Below are 17,685 nucleotides of genomic sequence, written 5' to 3'. Positions count from 1 at the left end.
CCGTGTGAACATACCCTTACTGTTATCTCAGATCCCGGCCGTTGCAGCGGTAAACCGGCGGTCAGTCAATGCGGGGCTTCTGCGGTGAGCGTCTCCTCCCCACCGGTAGCAAGAATCACCCTGATGGGAATGACCCTCAGATCCTCACTGCACCACTTTTTAAACCATAGATCCTTCATTGGTGTTTGAAAAGTCATCCCATGAAGTAGACTCACCTCTCTTGGCGCTCCCTTAGTAAAGCTTCCCTGGGTGCCGGTCTGGTCTCTGTACAGTCGTCACATGACCACTGCAGCCAATCATAGACTGCAGCAGTCACCTCTGACGTAATGTCATCACAGGAGGCCGGCTGAAGAGCGACCAGCCAGGGAACAAGGGACGCGTTACCAATAGAGCGCCAAGAGAGGCGAAAATAGTATTTTTTATTTTTACCTTTAACCGTTCAGAACAAATCTGTGACCATTCCGCAGAAGAAGTTGACAATTTCGTGCAGAAATTTTCCACCGTGTGTGGATGAGATTTGTTATAATCTCCATTTTGCTGCTGCTGTACTCTGCTGCAGATTTTCTGCCCACAAAAGCGTATGGAAAATCTGCAACAATTCCGCTCCGTGTAAAAGTAGTCCAAAGGGTAACAATTTGTTATTGAACATTGCACAATCCACTAATTAATACTTCAATAATGGAGCATAGTGCCATAAAAAGTGTTGATTACTTTTACGAAAAAAAAAAAAACAATGTTAAAAATGAAAACACGTAAATGAATCTCAAGGAAACTAGCTGCTTCCTTCATAGACCTTCCTTAAATACCTCTTATTTAATTGGTGACACCGGGGAGTGGGTCATAGGCAGTAGAGGGACCCCGTGCAAGAACAGTACATGGACCCATTAATATCAAATCATAAAGCTTCCTCTTTACCCTAGGTAAGCTCCTTATGTCTCTCCAACAATCCAACAGCAATTGTAAACTATGACATTTTCAGTCCCTTACATGTAATCTAATGGACATTAGGATTCGGTTAGCGTCTTTTAAAGTATCCGAGGGCCCCCTTACCTTCTGGGCCCTGTGCAGTTGCACACGTGGCACATATGGTATTGTCTGCCCCTGTAGTAATAGGTCCTCTTTTTGTGACAGCTCCTCTTTAAAGAGTTCTCACCCTACGACAGGTAGACCACAAGCCTGGTCATGTAGGATTAAGACGATCATTACCTTAGACCTGAGCAAGTGCTGATGGCTACCCGGGAATCAGTATATCCTTCTGCATAGCCCTTATAATGGCACAGGTCCTGAGGGTATATAAAAGGAGTGGGATAAGATCACTGCGGAACAGAAATATAACATTTTAACGGACACATTTAAGGAGGATAATGATAGTGATGATTAAAGCATTAACTTAAAGGGGTTCTCGGATTTGGACAATCCATACTTATTGGAAGGGTTCCAAAACATTTAGCTGATCACAAAGCGTCCCACAAGTGAGACCCCCAGCGATCAGCTGTTATCTGTGGGGAAACATGGCAGTAAGTGATCGATTTCCATGCAGCGCCACCACAGGAGAAATGAGGCATTACACAGTGCTCATTCAAATCAATAAGCTGCCTGTGTAACTCAGGACATGTTCTCCACAGCCAGAGATGCACTTTGTAACTGCTCTCCACTCTGGCCAAGAGATGAAGATCCTGAATAGAGGACACCGGTCTATTCACTCAGAATTGTCTAATAGGATACATGAAAAATATTGCTTGGATATGCCTGGGGGTTCGACTTCTGGGACCCGCATCAACCCTGAGAAAAAATGGGCTGCAGCACTGCGTCCCCTTCTAAGTTTTCCCTGGACTTGATTGGGGCCATGCTGTAGTTCCCCAGGGCGCCTGCAGTGTAGGGAAAAACAGTAAAGGGGACGCAGAACTAAATCAAAGCTGCGGCCCCTTTATTCACATGGTGGGTGAGGGTCCCAAAGGTCGGACCCCATCAGTCAAAGCGAAGCGATATGCCATCACGTTGTAAGATGGTAATAACCCTTTATGAGCAATAGTTACACTAAATGGTAACACTATTTTATATTTTATTATTATTACAGGTATTAGTGCGTCCGCCATTTAAAGGGGAAATCCAATCCTGACGGTATAGATACACATGAAGAACACACTGGTTTAGTCTGCGTTATCGGACCACCAATGAAAGGCCATTTGTCACTGCCTAGAATATTGTGTCAAATTTTCCAAAAAGAGAAAATCTCTGTAAAGTGCCAGGCTGGGTTTGAGTGCTCTATAGAGCCCTTTTATCTAAATAGGTTTAAAACAATGTACTGATTAATTTCATAACTACCACCCCCACCAGGAGGAGTTTATTGAAGATGGATTATTTTCAATAGGAGATATATAAATCTTGATACAGTGTGCTCCCCCTAGTGGCAATTGCAGGTGGACAGAAATTTTATATTTACCTCACGTGACTGTATAAAGGGAATGAACAAATAAAGATATATTAATCAGGATAGAATATTGGACGTATTTATATAAAAACATAAAAGATAAGTCGACTTTATTCTTGGGCAATAAACTGGCAAGGTTACCGATAAAGGTATTACAGCCGTAGTGTCTGGGACGAAAAAAAAACGTACACAGCGCCACATGGTGCAAGATAAACCTGATAGGTAGGTTAATTAGTAGTGGTGGTAAGTTATAGCACTCACCTAAAGAAGTTTGTACTGGCAGGTACAACTTAGGGATGTAGGCAGTAGTAAAATTAGGTTGCAGCTTTCAATATCCAGAAGCCGGCATCAATTGCATTGTGCCGCGAGAAAAGCCATTTAAAAAAGTATATATTCTTTTAGAAAAAAATATATTAAAAATGGATATAGGAAAGCGCTACACAAAGGAGTAACAATAGGTTGATTTATTTTGCAAAGAAGGGCTTTCCTATATCCATTCTTAATATATTTTTTTCTAAAAGAATATATACTTTTTTTAAATTATTACAGCCGTAGGGCTGTCCCTGGCAAACATTAACAACAAAAAAGTAAAATAAGAAACGTCAAATTGTTTTCAGATGGGAATGGAGACACCACTAGGGGGCAGTGTGATATGTTTATGTATACTATAGTATTATTAACCCTTTCACGCCGCAGCCCTTTTTCAGATTTTCATTTTTGTTTTTTCCTCCCCACCTTCCAGAAGCCATAACGCCTTTATTTTTCCGTCGATATAGTACTATGAGGGCTTGATTTCTGCGGGACAAGTTGTAGTTTTTCGTAGCACCATTTATTTTGCCGTCTAATGTACTAGGAAACGGGAAAAAAATTATTTGTGGGGTAGAAAATGAAAAAAACAGCGATTCCGCCATGGTTTTTTGCGCGCCATTTTTACGGAATTCACTGTACAATTAAAACAACATGTTAATTTTATTCTGTGGGTCAATACGATTACGGCGATACCAAATATGTGTAGTTTTTTCTATATTTTACCACTTTTACAAGTAAAAACCTAAGTGTAAAAAAGAAAATTTATTTTGTTTCGCCAAATTCCGAGAGCCATAACGTCTTTATTTTTCCGTCGATTAAGTTGTGTAAGGGCTTATTTTTTGCGGGATAAGCTGTCGTTTTTAATAATACCATTTTGGTGTAAATGTGACGGTTTGATCACTTTTTATTTCATTTTTTGTGGGAGATGAGGTGACCAAAAAATAGAGATTCTGGCGTTTACAATTTTTATTTTTTTTACGGCGTTCACCGTGCGGGTTAAATAATGATATATTGTGATAGTTCAGACTTTTACGGATGCAGCGATACCAATTATGTTTATTTTTTTTTTTTTTTACTATGCTCTAGGGGGAAAATGGGAAAAGGGGGGTTTTTTGAACTTTTAATTTGTAATTTTTTTTTACACAAAAAAAAACAACTTTATTTAACTCATTTTTACATTTTTTATTAGTCCCCCTAGGGGACTTCAACCAGCGATCGTTAGATCGCTTGCACGATATACTGCAATACTAATGTATTGCAGTATATCGTGATTCTGACAGTCTCCTATGAAGCCTTGCCGGAGGCAGAGCTTCATAGGAGTACCAAGATGGCGGACCTGGGGGACTTCGTCAGACCCCCAGGCAGCCGTTTGAACCAACGACTCCCCCCGATCTTGCCGTGGGGGGGCCGTTGAGACGTTACAGGGGGTCGCCCCCTGTTTTTAGTAATTTAAATGCCGCGATCTCTATTGAACGCGGCATTTAACGGGTTAAACAAGCGCGATCCAGCTCGTAAACCGGAAGTGTCGGCTGTAACACACAGCCAACACACTCGCTCTATGGAGCGGACTCAGCCCGTGAGCCCGCTCCATATTCCCCCACCCGGCGTGCACCGTATATATACGGGGGATGTCGGGAAGGGGTTAAGGGAGTTAGAAGTAATAGTGACACTAAACAGTAAATGTTAACTATTTTATAATAACATTTAATTGTTATGACAGGTTTTAGTACATCGTCATTTTAAAGAGCTTACACCGGTTAAAGGGTACAATGATCTTCCGACAAGATCCATGTGAAAAGATCACACTTATTAAGTCATGATCTCGGACCACCATGGATTTCAAGAATTGAAGGTTCTATTCCGATCTCAGATTTTTATGGCTTTAACCACAGCATTTGCCATAAATGTCTGATCAGTGGGGGTCCCACCTCTAGGACCCCCTCTTATCAGGTAAACCGCAGTCTGCTGACCCCCGTTCCACCGGGCTTACTTAGCCCTTTCCATAAACCCTGTAGATTTAAAAGAGACGTGCACATGTGCGGCCACCGCTCCATTTAGTCTGTGGCTGGATGTGGCGGATATCAGTCACCTTGCTTGGCAGAATGGACCCCATACTCCCAATGGGAGGGAATTGCAAAGGTCAGACCTCCACTTATCCCTTTAAATCTACCCCTGCACTACACAGATTTCAGTGATTGAAAATCTGACATTTTCTATAGCCCCATTCACATTGCCATATGTTTCAAGTATACGCCGGGGAAAGGCTCAAAGTTAAACGAAGGCTGTGACAGATATCAGTGGGATCCGTCACCCATAGGCTATTATATATCCATTCAACATATACTTCATGAGCTTTTTATGACGTATACGTTAAACAGATGCCATAATAACCTATGCTAGCTACTGTTAGGCATCCGTCACCTATAGGGTATTATGGCATCTGTTTAACGTATACATCATGAAAAACTCATGACGTCTATAAAAAACGGATGCCTGCGACAGATGCCATAAAGTAGCCTATACGTCACCCATAGGCTACCACGTTAAAAAAAATTTGATCGTCTCACGTCTATCTATGACATATCACAAGATCATTGACAATAAGATGACTAAACGGCACAACCCCTTTATTTCACAGATCACAGTGCACTGATAGGGTTAATACTGAAGCGACCGCCTCCAGACTGTGCAGGAGACACAATAAGGGCCTCATGTCTAAACATTCAAACTGTTGCTCAACCAATCAGATTCCAGCATTCATTTTGTTTCACTGCAGGTTAAAAACTGAAAAACTGAATCTGAATGGTTGCTGTAGGCATCGGCTCCACATTAGCGCTTCGCTAGTTTTTATATGAGAGGCCCAATAAGAGAACGTTATTAAGAAAATAAAGGGTCTCATTCATCAAAACTGTCTAACAATAAAACTGGCCCTGTTACCCATAGCAACCAATAAGAGCTCAGTTTCTATTTCTTCAACTGCTTTTGAAAAATCAAAGCTGCACTGTGATTGGTTGCTATGGTGCAACAATGCCATTTTTTATGTTAGATAATTATGATAAATCAGGCCCTCTGTGCTAATTGTGCAATAAGATTTCCTGTTTGATGGATACAGTCAGGACACCCAGTCATTTCCCATTGAAGGCCGCTGACCAGTGAACTCTATTATTCCCTTCCCGCATACCAGTTCCTGCTGCGTCTCTGACAACAGGACGTATTGGCGGCACATAATGTCATATATCATAAAACTGTTAATAGACTCAGGATGTACAGGGCAGTGAAATAACACGTCCAGTCCGGAAGGAAATATAGGTCAGCCGATGGGTCCCCTAAAAGCATACAAATCCAAAATACGTCTCAACTCCATGCTGAATAACAATAGGGTGATAGGGTGATTTTAAACCAGCGTGTGTGTAAAAACCAGACCCTAATAAAGGCGATAGTGTTCACAGGTTAAGGCCGAACTAAGACAGTATTTTGGCCAACCCATTTTTTTTTAATATCGACTAGGATTCCAAAAGCAGTATTGGGTTACACCTCCTGGAAATATATAAAGTGACAACTGGCCATTACCATTTCCCTTGTCAATATGGTGTGTTCCTATACTGACACACTGCCAGCACTGATCCCTATACACATTGAGCATGTGTGTGTGTGTGTGTGTGTGTGTAGGGACATGCCCATTGACAAGGAGAATGTTAACATGCAGTTGTCAATTTATTCATACATTTCCAGGAGGTACAGTAGAGGATCGGTACAACACAGAGTTCCAAAAAAAGGAACTCTAGAATTATTTTATGTGGTATGCAACTATTTACTAAAACAGACAAGTCAGGAGAGCAACCAGGAAATCCAATGATCAGCAAAGTAAGGGGATCAAGGACCTTGGCGCCCCATCCCCTTCACGGAAGTATTTAACACAGCGTCAATCTATCCATGCAACTGTGTCTGGTACTGAACCTCAGCCACATTCCCTTGATCTGCAATACAAGTGGAACTCCATTAAGTGCCACATCCCCTTTTTTTTGCTCATTATTGGGGGTAACATGTTTATTACATATTAATGGTCTATCCTAGTACTAGAACAACAATATAATATCCTAGAAAGCCTTTTCTAAGATTAGAAAAACATGGCTGCTTTCATCCAAAAAACAGTGCCACACCTGTCCGCAGATTGTTTGCGGTACTGAAGCTCCATTCACTTCAATGGTGCCAAGCTGCAATACCAGACCCAACTTATTTACAGCTGTGGTGCTGTTTCTGGAAGAAAGCAGTCATGTTTTTTTTTATCCTGGACAACCCTTTTAACTTTCTTAACCTGTAAGTATGAACATGCTGATTTATAGTTGGCAAACTAAAATACAAAATGTAAAATAGCAATAGTGTTATACCATGCTCCTTACATTACTAAATACACACCTCATCGTGAAGCGGGCTCGCCAGTCTGGTCCCATCTTCAGCATATGTGTATACTGTAAAATCTTTGGCTAATAAATCTCTGTAGAAAAAATAAAATTTTGAAAAAAGGAAAAATGTAAATATTAACCGCAAAAACGATCTCCTACCTTTTTAAAAAAGAAAGTTGTTTAATCATAAAATGTACATTACAAATAAAGCCTTGTTCACATTGGCGTTAGGGGCCTCCGTCGCAGATTCCGTCATTTTGGATGAACAAGATATGCAGCCTTATTTTGTCCTGTAAAATGAGGCAATCCGAACGGAACCCATTAAAGTCGACGCGTGCCGTCAGGCACCGTCGGTTTTTGTAATCTGACAGTTCCATTAGTCTTGTTGTTCTGCTCTTATGACTGAGCAGAAGGGAACCCAGAACGCAGAGGATTATACATTTATTTATTTTTCTATTACGTGACTAAACCGCTTTATTTATAAGAATTACTTCCATTGTTAGAGTTTTTAAAGGCAATCCTCCCACAATCCTTTCAACTACCTGCACTCATCCATACTCTTGTCCATAGGGGGCAGTATTACATATCTTAAAGTGATGCTCCACCTTTTAACATCGTGTCATTTTAGGTCAAACATTTTGTGCTGCTTTATTTCTTAATAAATCTTTATAGCGATTGGAGCTCTGTTTATATTCTTAGACAGTGTTACATGATAAAATTCTAGCTATCTTCAGTCACCACTAGGGGGAGCTACTGTTGTATTATTGCGTTTAATGTAGAACAGTGAGCTCCTAAGCTGCTTCTAGTGGTGATTGAAGGTGGCCAGTAATTTATAATTTAACTTTATGTCAGGAATTGGGAGCTTGGGCCTATTGAGATTGGTATTCTCTTTAAATTCAGGATGGGTTGGTTCAGTTTTAAATAGTAGGTAGTGCGATTGCACCCACTAATCTGCCCTCAAAAGTGCCAATAAGGAGGGCAAAAGTGTGTAACACCCTGATTCAATAAAAGCAAGGCTCTCCTGTTTTTTAGGATCTGTAAGAGATCTCTAATGTAAGGGGCCTATGCTTGTAACAGGTTCCCTTTAACTTGTGGCCTGTTTACTCTTCTATTCATATTAATATCTATTGATGACGAAACTGCTCTTTAGACAGTTGCCATAAATCCAACATGTTCGCCCCAACTCATGGACTTTGATATTCACGTGACAAAGTGACATAGGATTATATTTTACCGTAAAGATGAAAAGTTGAAATGAAAAAATATATTGCTGAAAGAGGAACGTATAACTAATACATGTAAGAACTTTCTTCTATACAGTGATACATCCAACATCACAATCTTATGTTACACACTAATATAACAAGCAATTATAATGTCTTTATGGGCCCAGCCTCCGTTCAACTATATGGTGCAGACGAATACCAAGCCCCGGTGACTAAGTGGACCCAATGGCTCCTCGACCTCATAAAATCACATCAGTATTATTAATGGCCCATGGTAGGTGGGGGGTCTGGATACAGACCTTGCATTAGGACCCTGCATTATCAGGTTAGGATCCTTGACCCTGCATATCTGTGAATTATTTAAACAGCCCATTGGTTTAAATGGTGTAATGCTTTATATCTCCTGTGGTGGCGTCGCAGGGGAATTGAACACTTGCTGCCAGGTTCCCGCTCAGATTACAGATGATCAGTAAGGGTCCCAGCAGTGAAATACCCTTTGGATAAGATGGCCTTTCAAACAAAAAAAAAAAAAAAAGGATTCTGAAAAGGCGAGCACCCTCTTTAATATTAGGAATTTTCTTATGATGCAATTCCTAATATAATGCGGAGCTTTATTACTTGGTTCCAATGTTGCTCATTTCATCAGGCACAGCATCTTGGTACCAACAGCTAAAACTTAAATGATCTTGTTACTGGGATGCCCCAGGAGTAGTTGGGTGGAGAAGGCACCAAACCACTCTGTCGTGGCCAGGGTATTTAGATACAGGCATTGCCACATGGTTTATGAGGCGAGGTGTACTCTTGTGGACATATTTTATGGACAAAACAACCAAACAAATAATCAAAACTAAAGATAAGGAATATACAGTATGTCTATAGCGGATTATACTAACATACATTACCATTTACCGTGATCTGTAAATCGATGATAATTACAAGCACAATAACCTGCACAAGCTGCTCCAGCCTCAAAATAAAAAATAAAAATCACGTATGCATATATATTTTTTTTCAAACACTGGAAAAAAACGTCCCCTATTTTTACAGAATGTATAAAAATGTACAAATGGTTGGCCAGCCTGGCAGCAGCCACAGTAATGGGGGCAGCAGTCTGGTGCTATTAATGGTGGTGACACGGTTAAATCGGGCAGTAGAATAAGAAGTTTATGTTATTGAAAAGCTTGAAGATCTGCTGCAATTGTAAGGTGCCAAAGAAGTCTTTGGAGGGGGGACTCTGCAGAGACGAGATGTAGCTGGAAGTCATCTGATGAGGTCTGAGTCAGATGGAGAAGAAAAGAGAATTAGTCACCTGTGAGTCACTGAATTTCTGCTAGTACTGGTGCCATATTTATTTACTGAGCTTACTGAGTTCTAGTAGTGGATTTATGGTAGGCAAATTTTGTCTCTTGACTGTCTGTGAATGGATTCAGTCGTGCTTTGCTTTGCATCAGCATAATACACTGAAGACTATTCCCGCAGTATGTGATTGGGATTTTTACATTTCTATACACTTGTACTGAACAGATTTACACAAAGTGCAAACATATAAAAGTTAGAGAGCTTTCTTTGCTATCTGTGGAGATCCTCTACCCCCCACGCCCACCATGCGGCAGGGTGCCATTTCACTGTTTTCCTCAGGCAGCAGAAAGTCTAGGCGCGCCCTTGGTTATGGGACAGGGAAGCAAAAATAATCTTTGCCCTGGGTGAAGGAAAGCCGAGCTACGACTGCAGTGCTCAATCCTGAGTCACGATGTGACATTCTAAATGAAAAATAAAAACTATGAATTGTAACCGGAAGGGGTGCTTTAAAACAAATTTTGGCAATTTTTCAAAACGCTGTAGCATGGCCCTAAAGAGGCTAAACTAAAAATAGCAGCCATGTGCAAAGATAAAATAGCTACCTCTTCAATAATCAACATTCCGGAAATTTTTATTGTGGTTTGCAGGTAATGGGTTAGGTAATTTGAGCCGGCAACATGACGAGATGCCATCTATTTTCCAAGTCTGATCAGCCATCCCCTTTAACTGCCCCCATTCACTCCAACAGTCCAAGCAGTGCCGAGCATGAGGAAAAAAAAATACACCAAGGTAAGTAGTTTGTTTACGGAGTGCAGTGAATACGTTCATGTATTTCCTAGAATGTCCACATATTTAGTAGACCATTCAAGGATCTAATCAACAGTTACAGGCCTTAAATCGGGCTGTCCACTTACGACAAATCAATTTTTCTTGGCAGGGTAACCGATAAAAAGCGGATAACAGGGTTTCCCGCTGCTAGTGATCAGCTGTAATTTGTGCGGGAACCCGGCAGCAAGTGTTCAATTTCCCTGCAGCGCTTCCTCAGGAGAAATATAGCATTACACACTTCTCACTGAAATCAATAGGCTGTCCCTGTACTGCATTGGTGTGCCAAGTCCTCCAGAGAGAGAGAGAGAGAGAGAGAGAGAGAGAGAGAGAGAGAGACACACAGACACTCTTTGTAGCCACTCTCTGCTCTGGTAAATAGAAGAGGGTCTCGAATTGGAGACCCCCATCTATTAAATCCCTAACGGGATTTAAAAATTGGTTTTCTAAACCAGACAAACCCTTTAAAAGGAAATACTTTGCTCCTGATTTATTAATACGGTCTCTGGGGTATGTTTTACTCGTATGTTTCAGCCACATTCATTGCAAACAGGTGCATAAAATCAAGCACACCGCCATGCCAATCTCCATAGACAAACATTTCTTTAAGTATAGCTCGTATGGAGCACTGTTATAGAATGCCACAAGTCAAATCATGAAATTTCTGATCTCCTAGATCTGCCCTGGTCACCTGTAAGTGCCTGTAAGCACTGATATTTTGAAGTAGAAGCGTCTAGGAGTAACAACAGCTCAGGCATTAAGCGGTAGACCACGCAAAATGTAAAAATTGCCTATCCTCTGTTGTATCACATAGACACTTCAAAACCCTGCGGAAAGCCTCTCCAGAAGAGTGGAGGCGGGTAAAGCGGCAAAAGGGGGCCCAACTCCATTTTAATGCCCAGGTTTTGGAATGGGATGACCACAAACTCATATAGGCATGATGGTCAGGTGTCCACATATTTTTGGCCATATAGTGTAAACCTGTAGCCAGCCCTATAATAATAATAATAATAATAATAATAATAATAATAATAATAATTTTTATTTATATAGCACCAACATATTCCTCAGTACCTTACAGTTCAGTGGGTACATTGTACAGACAATATCAGACATTACATATTGACAAAACTAATTTACAATTCAAACAAGAGTAATGAGGACCCTGCTCGCAAAGGAGACACAAAGTGTAAAAAATGCTTAAAGAGGCTCTGTCACCACATTATAAGTGTCCTGTCTCCTACATAAGGAGATCGGTGCTATAATGTAGGTGACAGCAGTGCTTTTTATTTAGAAAAACAATCTATTTTCACAACTTTATTAGCGATTTTAGATTTATGCTAATTACTTTCTTAATGCCCAACTGGGCGTGTTTTTACTTTAGACCAAGTGGGCGTGTTTTTACTTTAGACCGAGTGGGCGTTGTACAGAGGAGTGTATGACGCTGACCAATCAGCGTCATGCAATTCTCTCCATTCATTTACTCCGCGCATAGTGACTGCTAGATCCTTATGTGCTGTCTTATACTGACACATTAACGTTACTGAAGTGTTTAGACAGTGAAAAGACATTCCTTCCAGCCAGGACGGGATGTCTATTCACAATCCGGGCACTTCGTTAACGTTTCTGTGGTACTTACAGTAGAGCAAAGCGTAATCTCGCAAGATCCCGCTGTAATTGACAGGTTAGAGCGAGATTACGCTTTGCTCTGCTGTAAGTACCAAACAAACGTTAACGAAGTGCCGGGATTGTGAATAGACATCCCGTCCTGGCTGGAAGGAATGTCTATTCACTGTCAGGACACTTCAGTAACGTTAATGTGTCAGTATAAGACAGCACATAAGGATCTAGCAGTCACTATGCGCGGAGTAAATGAATGGAGAGAAGTGCATGACGCTGATTGGTCAGCGTCATACACTCCTCTGTACAACGCCCACTTGGTCTAAAGTAAAAACACGCCCAGTTGGGCATTAAGAAAGTAATTAGCATAAAGCTAAAATCGCTAATAAAGTGGTGAAAATAGATTGTTTTTCTAAATAAAAAGCATTACTGTCCCCTACATTACAGCACCGATCTCCTTATGTAGGAGATAGGGCACTTATAATGTGGTGACAGAGCCTCTTTAAGTATAATGGTCCAGCCATCTTATATATATATATGGGGTAGTAACATAAAGCTGCATGAACCGGTCACCAGCCAGTGTCTGTGTATGACAGACATGAAGTATATTAGGTTGCAAGAAGTGTGGGGGATACTGCTGAATGAGGGGGCCTCATTACTAATGTCAAAGGTGGGCCCGGGGAAAGGAGTCAGATGAGGGAATCTTATAGGCCTGTCTAAAAAGATGTGTTTTCAGGGCACTTCTAAATTAATGAGACAATCTGATTGTCTGGGGTAGCGCATCCCAGAGGACTGGTGCAGCACGAGAAAAATCTTGGAGACGGGAGTAGGAGGTTTGGATTATGGCGGATGTTAATCTGAGGTCGTTGGCAGAACGTAGAGTGTGAGTAGGGTGCTATACAGAGATGAGGGTGATGTATGGAGGTTCAGGACTGTGGAGAGCTTTGTGGGTGAAAGTAATAAGTTTTAATTTAATTCTAAAGGGGATGGACAACCAGTGCAGTGACTGGCACAGGGTAGAGGCGTTGGTGTAGCGGTTGGTCAGAAAGATGAGCCTGGCTGCTGATTAAGGATCGAATGGAGAGGGGAGAGTTTGGTGAGGGGGAAGACCGATTAGTAAGGAGTTACAGTAGTCAAGACGAAAGTGAATCAGAGCGACAATGAGAGTTTTTCCAGGGGCGTAGCTAAAGGCTTATGGGCCCCGATGCAAAGGTTCTTCGTGGGGTCCCCCCAAACTTCTCATGGCCGAGGTCCCGCAGCTTTCACCTGCATCGATGGGTCTCCTAAGTGACCCAACGATGCAGCAGCAGCAGGTGGGGGCGTCACTAAGGTCTTGAAACGCCAGGGGAAATAGCCTCAATACATATACCCCCCAATTTTTTTGCGTGTATTTATATCTGTATATAGGAGACAGCATATCTATAGCACTACGACCCTAAAGCTACGGATAGGATTAGATACAGTTGCTCAGCAGACAGTATCACACATGATAGGATTAGATATAAGGCCCAGCAGACAGTATCACACACGATAGGATTAGATATAAGGCCCAGCAGACAGTATCACACATGCATGATAGGATTAGATACAGTGGCTCGGCAGTCAGTAATACACATGATAGGATTAGATACATTGGCTAAGCAGACAGTATCAGACATGATAGGATTAGATACAGCGGCTCAGCAGACAGAATCACACATGATAGGATAATATATATACGGCCCAGCTTGCTGATATTGCGGCTCCAGCGCTGGACCCAGGAAAGTTACGAATAATTGTTTTGCTTTTTACGTGTTACTAACTTTTTTCGCGTTTGTGTTTTTTTTTTACAGATTTGGTTGTTGAACTACTTCGGATTCGAGGACTACTGCGATGACAGTGTTTTTTTTATTCTCAATAAAATGGATAACGAGGATTGTGTGGGATTTTTATTTAAATAAAATATTTTTTCTATGTCCTTGTAGTTAAAGAGGCTCTGTCGCCAGATTATAAATGCCCTATCTCATACATAATGTAATGTAGATAACAGCAGTGGTTTTTAGTTTGAAAAACTATCATTTTTGAGAAAGTTATGAGAAGTTTTAGATTTATGCTAATTAGTTTCTTAATAGACAACTGGGCATGTTTTTACTTTTTACCAACTGGGCGTTGTACAGAGGAGTGTATGACGCTGACCAATCCAATCAGCGTCACTGATTGCTCATAACTTGGTCAAAAATGATAGTTTTTCCAAATAAAAACCACTTATCTACATTACAGCGCCGATCAGATTATGTAGGAGATAGGGCACTTATAATCTGGTGACAGAGCCTTTAACTAACTTTATTACTACCTCCTTAGTAATGGTCGCTGGCTGATTGACAACGGCCATTACTAAGGCAGGGCTTAATGTTAGACATGAAGAGGCTAACACTAACCCCCATTATTACACTGGTACCAACCGCCACCAGGAAGAGCCAGGTACGATCCAGTACCCGACCATCTGTAGTGATGGTGAGGCACTGGCGTGGCCGCAGGCTCGTATTATTAGGCTGGGAAAGACCAAAAACAGTGGTTTTTCCCAGCCTCGTAATGCTGCCTGCTGCTGCTGTGTTGTATCTGGCTGGTTATAAAAATGGGGGAACCCCACATCGTTCTTTCCAATTATTTATTTATTTATAAAAAAAAAATGACATGGGATCCGCCCCATTTTTCATAACTAGCCAGATACAACACAGCAGCAGCAGCCTGGCATTACCAGGGTGGGGAGGGCCACTGTGTTTGGCTTTTCCGAGCCTAATAATACCAGCCTGCGGCCGACTCCAGTGCCCGACAATTACTACAGAGGGTCGGGTACTGGATCGTATCTGGCTGTTCCCGACACCCCTGGTGGTGGTGGGTACCGGGTTAATAATGGAGGGTTAGTGTTAGCCTCTGTACCATCTAACACTAAGCCCCGCCTTAGTAATGAACGCTGTCAATCAGCCAGCAGGTATTAATAAGGCAGAAGTAATAAAGTTTAAAAAAAATGCAAAGACATAGAAAAAACTGGTTTATTGAAATTAAAAAAAAAACTCACACAACCCTCATTAACCATTTTATTGATAATAAAAAAAATCCGTCATTGAAGTAGTCCTCGAATCAGACGACCGAACCTGTAAAAAAACACAAACACAAAAAAAAAAACATTAGTAAGGGCCTGTTCACTTCACCGCTGCCCTTCCGTCTGAGGTTTCCGTCAACGGAAAGGCAAACTGAAACCTCAGCTTCTGTTTCTCTCACCATTGATTGGTTCCATTGTTTTGAGTCAATAGCGCAGTTGACTGTGCTATTGGTTGCGTCAAGAACAACGGGATCCTGTCACAATGGTGACAAACGGGAACCTTTAGCAACATTTCCGTCACCATGGAGATCAATGATGAGGGAAACTGAAGCGGAGGTTTCAGTTTGCCATTCCATTGAGGGGTTACCTGACAGAAACCTCCAACGGAACCCCTCAACGGAAGGGCAACGGTGATGTGAACACAGCCTAACACACATATGGTAGGCTTAGATAGAGGGCCCAAGTGCATGTGTGATACGGTTTGTTGCACCCTGTATCTAAGCCTAAGGTAAGCTTAGATACCGGGTCCAGCAGAGAGTAATCTTATGCAGTATAAGATTACTGTCTGCTGGGGCCCTGTATCTAAGCCTGCCACATGGTAGGCTTAAAAGGGGTTATCCAGACACTAAACATGGATGGCCTATCTCAATAGCTGATGGGTCGGGGTCCGACTCTCGGGACCCCTGCCAATCAGCTGATTGGCGGGGGTCCCGAGAGTTGGACCCCGACCCATCAGCTCCAGCAGAGTGGCATTGAACTTACCCTCCCCTTCGGCCGTAACGGAGCTCCTGACTCCATCCAGGGTCGGGATGTTGTGCGCAGCGCATAGCGTTGTGACGTCATGCGCGGAGCACAGCGCTGTGAGGTCAGGACCTCCGCTGCGCTCCGGAACAATAAAGGTAAGTGCTGTCAGTTATTATAGTAACGGGGGCCCGTGTACTTTATTACATAGGCCCCAGTTACTATAGTAACTTTTCATTGATGTTGTGCGGGGGGCCATGGGCCCCACTGGCTTCGGGGCCCGGTCGTAATTGCGACCGCTGCAACCCCCATAGTTACGCCACTGGTTTTCACTGTTTCCTCAGTAAGAAAATGGTGGATTCTGGAGATATTTTTGAGGTGAAAATGACAGGAGCGTGAAAGTGATTGTATGTGAGGAGTAAAGGAAAGATCGGAGTCAAAAATAACCACGAGACAGCGGGCATGCTGCTTAGGAGTTAGGATAGTGCCACACAATGAGATGGAGACATCAGGTTTAGGGAGGTTAGTAGATGATGGGAACACAAGGAGCTCAGTTTTAGAAAGATTCAGTTTCAGATAGAGAGAGGACATGATGTTAGAGACAGCGGACAGACAATCACTGGTGTTTTGTATTAGAGCAGGGGTGATGTTACGGGAAGAGGTATATAATTGGGTGTCATCAGCGTAGAGATGGTACTGGAAGCCAAATCTGTTGATGGTTTGTCCAATAGGGGCTGTGTAGAGAGAAAAGTGGAGCGGACCTAGAACTGATCCCTGAGGAACCCCGATAGCAAGGGGAAGAGGAGAAGAAGTGGAACCAGCAAATGACACACTGAACGAGCGGTCAGAGAGATTGGAAGAAAACCAAGAGAGAGCCGTGTCTTTAACCCGTTAGTGACCGCCCTATAGTGTTTTTACGTCGGTCACTAATGGGCTTTATTCCAATGCAATATACTTTTTACGTCACTGCATCGGAATACACAGAGAAGGGAGCTGTCAAATCTCCCTGATCTCAGCTGCCAGAGGTAGCGGAGGGCTGGGGCATCCCTGCTCGAACGTGTGAGATCGATGTTAGTATCGATCTCACCCGTTTAACCCTTCAGATGCGGTGCTCAATAGCAAGCGCCGAATCTGAGTGGTTTTGGAGAGAGAGGGGGAGCCCCCTCTCATCCCACTGACACCCGGTGATAAGATTGCCGAGTGTCTGTGTCTCCGATGGCAGCCGGGGGCCTAATAAAAGCCCCCAGGTCTGCCTGAAGTAAATGCCTGCTAGGTCATGCCTCTGACATGACCTAGCAGATGCCTGTCCGTTTTACACGGACAGGCATAATACACTGCAATGTAATATACTGCAATACAGAAGTATTGCAGTGTATTATAAATGCGATCGGATAATCGCATAGTGAAGTCTCCTAGTGGGACTAGTAAAAGTGTTTAAAAAAAAGTTTAATAAGAAGTGGGGAAAAAAAAATGAAAAACCCACTTTTTCCCCTTACAAACTGCTTTATTATTAACAAACAAAATAAAGTAAAAAAGTTACACATATTTGATATCGCCGCGTCCGGAACGACCCCAACTATAAACTTATTACATCATTTAAACCGCACGGTGAACGTCATAAAAAATAAAATAAAAAACCATGCAAAGATTGCTGTTTTCTTTGAATCTAGCCCTAAGAAAAATGTGATAAAAAGTGATCAAAAAGTCGCATTTACTCCAAAATGGTATCGATAGAAACTACAAGTTGTC

The 17,685-nt window shown here is 42.1% G+C and overlaps 1 protein-coding gene across 1 annotated transcript in view; it reads right to left on the bottom strand.

Moving 5' to 3' along the window:
* The window catches only part of ADAM9 (ADAM metallopeptidase domain 9), a 127,529-nt gene that overhangs the window by 73,303 nt on the left and 36,541 nt on the right, over positions 1 to 17,685 (bottom strand). The window contains exons 4-5 of the mRNA XM_075858815.1: positions 7,157 to 7,235; positions 1,207 to 1,283 (exon numbers count right to left, since the gene is read on the bottom strand). Of these exons, the coding sequence (XP_075714930.1) occupies positions 1,207 to 1,283; positions 7,157 to 7,235 (156 nt within the window). The remainder of the gene's footprint in view (positions 1 to 1,206; positions 1,284 to 7,156; positions 7,236 to 17,685) is intronic.

This window comes from Rhinoderma darwinii, chromosome 3 (assembly GCF_050947455.1).
Source record: "Rhinoderma darwinii isolate aRhiDar2 chromosome 3, aRhiDar2.hap1, whole genome shotgun sequence".
NCBI classification, from domain to species: Eukaryota; Metazoa; Chordata; class Amphibia; order Anura; family Rhinodermatidae; genus Rhinoderma; species Rhinoderma darwinii.
The sequence above is the reverse complement of the archived record's forward strand: the minus strand, read 5'-3'. Positions and strand labels throughout refer to the sequence as shown.